At 37.9% G+C, this 9,653-nt stretch overlaps 2 protein-coding genes across 3 annotated transcripts; both read right to left on the bottom strand.

Annotated features, from left to right (window-relative positions):
* Positions 1-3,337: 3,337 nt before the first annotated feature.
* LOC104444414 (cell division control protein 31-like) lies at positions 3,338-6,759 on the bottom strand. Of its 2 annotated transcripts, none has more exons than XM_039311852.1 (5): positions 6,626-6,759; positions 4,682-4,777; positions 4,402-4,544; positions 4,209-4,269; positions 3,338-3,585 (listed from the first exon to the last, which is right to left on the bottom strand). In XM_039311852.1, exons 3-5 carry the CDS (start codon positions 4,420-4,422, stop codon positions 3,383-3,385), a joined length of 285 nt encoding a protein of 94 aa, XP_039167786.1. In that variant the 5' UTR covers positions 4,423-4,544; positions 4,682-4,777; positions 6,626-6,759; the 3' UTR covers positions 3,338-3,382. The 2 variants fall into 2 exon arrangements, with proteins under 2 accessions (XP_039167786.1, XP_039167788.1); XM_039311854.1 differs by having other exon boundaries at positions 4,402-4,505.
* Positions 4,497-7,024, bottom strand: LOC104446321. The gene is made up of 3 exons (XM_039313392.1): positions 6,626-7,024; positions 4,682-4,777; positions 4,497-4,544 (listed from the first exon to the last, which is right to left on the bottom strand). The coding sequence occupies exons 1-3, from the start codon at positions 7,022-7,024 to the stop codon at positions 4,497-4,499; spliced, it is 543 nt and encodes a 180-aa protein (XP_039169326.1).
* Positions 7,025-9,653: the final 2,629 nt, after the last annotated feature.

The following is a 9,653-nucleotide window of genomic DNA, read 5'->3' as shown; positions in this document are numbered from 1 at the left end:
CAGCATTAGCGACATGCAAAGTCCATATACTTAGTCTAAACGGATCAATTGCAACCCATGATCAACATGGATGGATTTTGCGAAAATCGCACGAATAAAAGTTCCAACAAACATAAAAAAAACCAAGTGTCCTGATTGCTCTTGATCAAAAGGAGGATATAGTTCATAAGGGTGTGCATCAGTCCCAGTCCAACCCGAAACTAGACCGAACCAGCCAATTTTGGGTGGTTCTAAAAGAATTGGTCCAATTCTCAATTCCAAAATATTGGAACCGAATATAACCGATCAAATTTCCAATTTCATTGAGGAAACAAACTGGTGAGACCAAACCGACGGATCAACCCAAATTACTTAATTTTTTATTTTCTTATTTTGAAATAAATCATAAATTAGTAAGTTGCATTTCAATCCTCTCTCTCTCTCTCTCTCTCTCTCTCACTCTCTTGATTGAGACTGCTTTAATTTCATTGTTTTTTTATTTTTCGGATTCTGTTTTTTAGTGAATGAAAAATCGTCTCTGTTACTTTAGTTTCATAGCATCAAAGCAAAGATTGGTCTATGTGAAAGCATGACCGCCACAGGAGAATCAAGCCCAGAACATAGCCTCAGAAGTAATGAAGGAGTGGCATAATCGTATCAGAGAAAGACCAGAATGAGTTTTTGCCAAACAAGCAAATAAAGCAAAGCGATCGACAACATACGGAACCAAAATGGTCAGCAGATTAATAAACATTCTAAAGGAGAGTGATTTACATAATAACCAAGGCAAAACAAACCCACCAGTTTCATTAATTATGCTGCCTTTTCAACCAATTGTCACCAAAAGTCTGTGCACGTATTAGAAGAAATAAAGAAAAACAAAAAATATACTGCTAGTCTTCGTCCAATCTATTTGATCTAGTTCTCGAGTGGACAAGATGGGTTCCTAGCTCTAGGTTGGGAATCGACCTATCGTAAAACCAATCACTCCTAATAATTCATAAGGAGCAAGACACACATGTGCAGACAATGAAGAGTTCTATCTAATCAATATAAATTATGACTGTTCAAACGCAAAACTAACCTCTGAGCTTCAGTTGAAGTAAAGTTGATGTCAGACATCGATATGTTGCTAGCTTCCCAACAAAGAGACTTGATGTTTCCTTCAGCTCTGCGCCAGAGACTAAGTTTGCAATGAATGTGCACTTCAGGGAAGACTGGGGGCATATATATAATGAGGAGGGATAATATCGTCATCTGGTCAGATCGCTGAAGGAGATCGCTGAAGACGCCATCCATGAGGAGGGTTGACCCCAATTATTCCAAAAAATACTATCAATTCTGCAAGAAAAACCTCAACCCTCCTCACGGATGGCGTCTTCAGCGATCTTACCAAATGACGATATTATGCCTCCTCATTCTACTGTACAGGGATATTTTTCCTGTTGTTTCATCGTCCGCAACCCAACCAAACAAGATCGAGTGGGAGCCCACTCTTGACTTGTATTGCCTTTTTTATTTTTTCTTTTTGTTTGGTTGGATTTCTTTCTCTCTTCTTTTTCTTTTAAACTTTCTAAGAAACCGTGTCTTATTCCCGGTCAATGACGGTCGAATTATGACTCCAGAAAGCCTTTTTTAAAGAGTGGGCAACTGAGCGAGTTTTTGGAAATTATCAAACGAGATTTTTACAGTACACAAAATCCTCTAATTTTGTTTTATGATATTTTTCATTATAGTTACAACAAACCATCGTGACCTTATACTATTGGAAAAGATTAATGCTGTATGTGTATTTGGAAAATGTTGTGATATCAGGAATTATAAAAAGTAACATTTTACAACATTCTATACTTGTATATGGCAAAAATGTTTTAGGTCTTTGTAAAATATCATAAGTCGCATCAAAGAATCATATTTGCACTTTGTTACTACTAAATATCATGACATTGATTGAAATACAAAAATTATTTTACAAACATTTTGCTTTTTAGTTTCGATTGGCAAAATCTTGTCAAAAAAATTGTGCAATTTAGGACCATTTTAACTTGAAGACAATTAGAAGTGGAAAATGACATTTTCTGCTTGGCCATGACAAAACATTATACAACCTTTTTTTTTTCGGTGACCCGAGAACCACCATACAGCCGACAGCTAGCAGCGTAAACCCGAGGTGAACTGAGCCCACCCACCATATAGAAGTGCAATTTAGGACCTTTTTAATGTGTCATTCATAAAGAAATTTTCATGTTTGATGTCTTGTACTTGATTACCATATAGTGTGGATAAAATTTTGACATGTGCTTTCTCAATTAACCATTCTAGATTAGATGATAAGCTATTGACGCTCAAATATGATTTCCGGCAAGTTATTGTCAATCGTCCCACATGGTATATCACCAAATTTTTGACAAATATTAGCTAAAAAAGCTACAACGAAATTTTGTACAAATGTTAAGAACTAAATTGTAAATTTGAAAAGTTTAGGATTGCTCTAGCATACGTGCAATAGGTTCAAAACCAATTGGACGATTTCTTCCTATTACTCTTTTTTTCTTTGGTTTTTGCTAAGGTTTGATCCTTAGACTTTAATGTCCTCATCCCAACCTCCCGACCACTGGGATAGATGCCTCAATGGCTTTGCCCCTTTTATTCTAGTAATATAAAAGTGGTGAACATCCCACCTTTTTTTCTTTTTTCTAAGAAACCCCACCTTTTTGTTTAGTGAAACTTGATGCTGTGATTTTCAACATATATAAAAGTTTACGTCCTCTTGATACCGGATAATCAAGTTGCCCAGTTCCAAGGAGAAATCGAATGGCGGAGACAGGCAAAAGTAATGGAACCATCACATTACTCAATTTTGTTTTCTGTTTTTTTTTTCCCCATCTAGGACAAAACCAGTGTCCGTACTTTTCAAAAAAATAATTTATTTGGCAGATAGCCAACTAATTATCATATTATAAGTGGACCTAGTGATAATCCGAAGAGCTATATGACTCGGAGGAGATTCAAAACAAAAGGTCTAGTATTCTACTTTCCTATAAATGAACTAATTTTTCGTAACCAGTAGTAGTTTGATTTGAAATATTTTCATGGAAAACCAACAATTAGAATTAGCAATCACCAAATTTTGGCCTCTAAAGTACATAAGTAACCTTAAGTTCAAAAAGAAAAGGCACGGAGAGTGAAAAATTATTCGGAAAGTGTGTTAACATCAAATCGACTTAGTGGGATTCATGTGGATCTCACATTAGACCTTCCAAATTTAATAATTCCAATTCAACTTAGCATATGTACAATGCTTATCAATACTCTGTCCTCATGGATGTTTAATGAGATTTCATAACACTGCAGTCAATTAAATTAATGATGCTGAGACCTTTTTTCAAAATTTCATAATAGTTCAGTCCACAGCAATGCAGTTGACAAAAGGATTAGCGTGCAGGACTAGAGATGAAACAAAAATAGTAGTAGGCTGGACCTTTCCATCTCCATCGCTATCAAAGCAGTGAATCATGTTGGCTAGCTCCTCATCTGTCCATGTAAAATCATGAGCATCAGCAACTTTGGCTAAATCATGCACAGTGATGCCACCCTTCCCCGCTTCTGCATGACACATGCAAGCTCATCAGTTCCAGAAACAAAAGGTTCACAAGCCAAAAAGGGGCGTCTATTACCCCAGCCTCCCACATTGTGGGGTCCAGGAAGGGCTAGATATTCCCACTTAACAGTAAGATCACAAGCCACAGAAAGAAAAAAGAAGGTCCGTGTAATACCCACATAAGAAACTCTCATTGTTAGTAACCAGAGGAACATAGAAAAAACCTTCTAGTAAAACTGATATTGTGACATATTTTGGCAGTTTCTGATACCACAGTAATCAAGAAGCAACGTATCTCACAACTATATACTAGCAAACCAAAATCCGCCAGATCTTCAAAAGTTTAATATCACTTTTCAAACCATGACTAAAGAAAGGGATGGAAGACTTGCTGCGCATAAATGCTTCAACCTAACAATAAATTAGCTTCTCTGAACCTCCCTACCATTTGGACTAATGATACACAAGAACAAGTGAACCTGACGTGCAAAACCAACAAAGTGGTTGCCACAGCCATCAATGCCCCCAAAAAAAAAAAAAAAAAAAAAAGAAGAAGGAAAGAACGTGAAAAATATCCATCCATCATCTGACAAGCATAGAAATGGAAACTCCATTAACCATCAATTACCATCAAACTGAAAGAAATGCATAATCAGCTCGTCCTCAGTCATCTTCACCCGGCTGGTAAACTGGATATCGATAATTATTTACAAGAAAACAAACAAACAAACAAACAAACAAACAAACAAAGACAGTCAGCTAGGAAAGGAAAAGGAAAACAAAATTCTCTTAAAACAATTATTAGGATAAGAGTTACAGACCGTTTTTCTCCTCTTCAGCATTCTAGGATTTTCCTGAGTCTTTTCTACTCTGCCTTTAAGATTTACACCAGCCTCATTTTGGGAAGGCCCCGAACTCACTGTTCCTGAAACTCGGCAGAATCATGCAGAGACAGCACAATGGCCTGCATTTTGCCACTGACTTTGTTAATATTGATCTTACAGTTACTACACATGTAATAGATTTCTAATCCATGCTGAGATGAAACCCAAGCTTCTCTTTAGAATGAGAATATTACAATCATGAAAATACTAGATTTACCTTCGCCAATTCAGCATCATCATCAACATAATCCAACTTATTTGGTGACTTTTTGGTCTGAGGTTTCTTCTTCGGTTTGGACACTTTTCTCTTTCCCTGGAGCAGGAGATAGTCACAAAAGGCAGAACACAACATTTCAAAGCAAGATGGACGTATTACAAAAGTATTGACATATCCATTGTCCCAAGAAGGACAAGAAACTCAGTTATAAGAAGACATATCAAAGTAATACAAGATCAAAATAATTTGCTGAATTCAGCTCATCAATTGTGCTCTCATCAATCTTTAAACTTCTTCCACCCACATTAAAGAATAGGAACGACAATTCAGGTTTAGCCCCTTTTACTTTTCTCATGTCACAACCTCTGGCATATGTGATATATCTGAAATCTGATCTGAATACTAAAATTGATTAGGACAAAAAACAAGGAAAACAATATTGATTTCAAACTAAGCATGTCGCAATTGGTACTAAGTATCATAGCCAAATTCTCTAAGTTCATAACTTATGAATCTATGCGTCTTCCATACAACACCACCCTAATCTTACATAACATAGAACAACCAAAGACATGAAGTTGCAGATGTCCAATATGTCCAATGCGATTACTATAATGACATGTCCAAGACTGATACATATACAACTTAAAAGTTCCCAAGTGCACCTCAGACACTTAGTTTCCTATTGTTGTCTGAATCCTGATTTAAACGGAAATCTTATTAGCAATAAGAGGAGATCCAGAAAGAAAAACTGCCTTCCACCAAAACCCACTCCAGGAGGATACACAAAGCACTGGAAAAGCTAAACTTAAATGAAAGCCATAAGTCAATTTGACTAAAAACACCCACACTATATTATTTGGTAATTAAGTCATTTATTCAACTGTGGTATTAATATTTAACTGATTTGGTGAAAACGATATTTTCAACTGCAGTACATGCAACTAGTGTATCACCAAATTAACGTCCTTCACAAAAGCAGTCTGGAGTGATTAGCAATAGTGAAATTCAAAATAAGTAGCCAATAAACAATTAGACTGTAATTTTGGAATTAATTGTAATAGGTTTGAAATGCCAAGAAATATTAAAAGTACACAATTTAATTGAAATTTTCGAGGATTTAAAGAAAAGGGAAAAACAAAGGGAAAGATGGCATGTTAATCTGCCAGCAAGTGAACTTAAGTTTCACACAATTTCTAACCAACTGCATAAAGTTTTGCTTAAGTTGGGTGATCTATAGAGATGATGGCAAGTCAAACAGCATAACTATGTATTCAATGCCACTTCAAGCCAAAAATCTCATGGTTACTTAGGATCCAACTTGGATCTTCTCATGACAGTCCTGTTTAATTAGGCCAACTATTCCCTAGAAACACCGGTGAAGTTTCAAGAATGTCACAATCCAAGTAATAAAATCCCATTGCAGCATAAATAAATTCATTCTAATTAAGAACGCGCTCAATGCAGCCACTGCAGCAATATTTGTGAATAAAACACTTCGTGAAGAAGTCTGAAGGACGAAGGTAACTCAGGAAGAAAGTGCTCCCAAATGCACTTCGCGACAACATTAACCAAAAATTATCCTACAAAAAAAAGACAGTGCTGTGGAGAAAACAGATAGGCAACACTTCCAAGTGACCGCAATTTGTGGTGAACACACAACAGTTCAGACAGGAATGAAACAAAGCTAGAGCCGCCAAGCCGAAAAGTTAATGACCCCCGAGGACGAATCGGTTCATTCACTTCAATGGCCCCATTGTCATTCTCATTGAGAAAAATTCAAGAAATGAAAAACTCTGTGACCATTTCTTTCTCTTGACTCCGTTGTCTTAAACCCACCTTCCCATTTTCACATACACCTTAAACGCCAACTACGCTAGGAACTTTAATTCACGCAAAAACAACAGAAGCAGATAAAGAATTACCCAATAGAAAAGAACCGACCTTTCTTTTACCAGACCCAGATACTTCAAAATCCCGATTACCCTCCTCATCGTCGACGCTGAGATCATCATCATCGCCACCATCACCGTCCAAAGCAGGCGCGTAATCACCATCCTTGTCGTCGTCGTCATCCTCGCCAACCTTCCTTTTGCCCTTCGCGTCGCCCTTTCTCGCCTTCCGACTTGAACCCATCACAAAACTCGCCAAGTTTTGGAGGCCCAGGGCCTCCATCCTCCTCTTGTTCTCCGCAATCCTTGACAACCTCTGCTTCTTGTAAGTTGATACGGGCGCCGCCTCCGTTGAGCCGAGGAAGGTCGGAGGCTCTGGCTCGGAGCCCGAGCTTGCCGGCGCCCTGTCGGGCTCCACGTCGGAAGTGGGAGAGAGGCGCTTTGCCGCCATTCGAGCGGTCGTGGTGAATTCTCAAAGACGAAAATGGCTATTGGCCGTCGCAAAATGAGTGAGGTTCGAACTCGAAGAAGCAAAGAAAATGGGAGGGAAGCGATATAAAAGCAAGCATGGTCTAGTAGCACCGGTCCGATCGGATTTTGAGGCTTAAGCATTTGGACCGGTCCGGACTGAGTCATAGACAAGGTGATTTCTTTTCTTCTCTTTTCTTTTATTTTCTTTTTTTTGGGGTACACAAGGTGATTTTTTTCTTTTTTTGGGGGTACACAAGGTGATTTAGGTGCACTTAGTACTTCACACTGACTTTACATGTGAATTTTAATTTGAGTAAGTTCAAAATACCATAAAAAATTTCAAGTGTCGTTTGTTGAAACTAAATGACGATATCCAAGCCATTTGAATTAACCTAAGAACGGTGATTTTCATTCTGAGCTGACCTTAATGTGTCGTACAGGCAAACATTACCTCACAAACTTTTCTTAGTGAAATGAATCAAGGTGGTGAAATATTATCATAGATCTTATCAGAAAAATACATATTGAATTCCAAAAAGATAGCTCATTATAAGGGGTTGCATAATTTACCATCACTCCGATACTTCCATATTCCAAATCGCGTGTCTTTGCTTCATTAATTTTCTCGTGCAACGATAAATGAAAAAAAGAAGAAGAAGAAGCTCTCCTCAACTTTGGTGCCCCCTATCAAATGTCAAAATATGTCCTCTATATCTATACATTAGGGAAATATTTCAAAATACACCCCATATTGGATGCTTCATCTCAAAGGAGCCCACAGAGTAGCGCTCATCTCAAATGGCCCCCACAGTTTAGCGGAACCGGTTTCCTTTGGTAGAGTAGAACTAGTGCAAGCATGGGTCAAAAACTGGCCAAGGTTGGCCATGCTAATCAAAATACATGGAGAACTTTAGTCCTGTGCTTTGATACTGCAAAAGCACTCAGGCTATCTGTTTGTTATTTGTTGGACTGTGCGGTATCTGGCGGAACTGGTTGTGTGTTCGTATGTTTGGTGGAACTGGCCGAAGCAATATGGGCCTAAAAGTGGCCAAGCAAGGCCAAGAGAGCTAAAAGAAAATGGTCAAAGCAAAGCCGAAAGTTGGCCAGAGGCGAGCCGAAGAATGGCCACCCGAATGAGAGTTCGGCCAATGCTAATCTGTTCATTCCAAAATGTAATGGAGAACTTTTGCACCATGCAATGCATTTCTTCTCTACACTAGGCTAAATATCGCCTGATGGCTCGCTATGCAGCAGCATTTGTTGCACCTCAAACCCCATCATAAATCACGGACACAAAAAGTACCGTATTACGGCAATATACAACTATCAAGATACTCATAACAGTTTCGATGGACCCTAAAAGGAGAAAGAAGGCCAGAATGCTAGTAAGTACCCAGTAACTGAATTCGCCTAACACAGTAGTATTGATCTTGGGAATGCCGAGTGCGCCAAAGTCACCCGAATGGGTAAGTGGGCAAATTTCACACCAACTAAATAATCGTTCAATTCCTTCCCAAAAAACAACAGATTTCTTTCTTTTTCATACATAATCCTCCGCTGATGTGAGGTTAAATTCATGAAAGTAATTGTTCCACTTTTTGTCTTAACCTTGCCCTCTTCCTACGTCCCGCGGAATAAAACCATTCACATCCAGATATTCAGTTCTCAGGTCGGTTCGGGTTACGGTTTGCTTTTATTCTTCGTGTTCGATTTGGTTCGGGTATTGTGATAATCGGAAATTGTTGTCACCCCTAACAGTTATGTTTTTGTGTCGATTGCTTGTTGTCGATGATTTCACAAGTTAGTTGTCACTACTCTTCAAGTTGATGACGGTCTTTTTCTTCTATAACTTTTATTCACAAAACTCTGCTATTATTGACTAAGTTTGTCATTTGCTCATCAAAATTGGTCACTTTTGAGTGTGAACACTAATATATTGATTTGTTAAAAAACAACATTCTATTTTGAACATGATAAATAACCATGACATGAGATTAACTGCAATTGATGACCTCACAATACTAATTAAGTTTAAATGGAAAATAAAACTTGTCAACATAATTTCACGGATATTCAAAATCCGGACAAAAAGAATCCTCAGTGTTCATCTTAATTTACCAAGCTTGAGTAATCTGATTTTTAGATGATTCAAATTTAAAAAAGTTAGCACTTGGTTCAATTCCAATCACAATTTATCGAATTTTACATTTAAGTTAAATGAAAATAAAAATTGAAATTGAACTACTAGAAATGGAAATGACAGGAAATCAAAAGTGCAAATGGAATTGAAAAGCGAGGATATAAATCAGAATATGATTAATTTTATCCTATTCGATGGTTCGGTTGTTGCCTAAGATAGGATAAGCTCAGATATAAAGGAATATAATTAGGACAAAATAATTCCACGTGAGGGTGGGATAAAAGGTGGATTAGAAACGTCTTACTCTCAGATCTCTTCATTGTCCCCTCTACCCCACCTATGGGGACCACCCACATCTTCGCATCGAGCTTTGTCTCGTTGTCACTAACAAGGCTTGTCATGGTGATGAGCTAGACTGGATCTCAATCATGGAGGAGCTCCATGGCCAGATCTAGAGGTCTCCCATGGC

This window comes from Eucalyptus grandis, chromosome 5, assembly GCF_016545825.1.
Source record: "Eucalyptus grandis isolate ANBG69807.140 chromosome 5, ASM1654582v1, whole genome shotgun sequence".
Lineage (NCBI taxonomy): Eukaryota > Viridiplantae > Streptophyta > Magnoliopsida > Myrtales > Myrtaceae > Eucalyptus > Eucalyptus grandis.
This window is presented reverse-complemented; position numbering and strand designations above follow the sequence as displayed.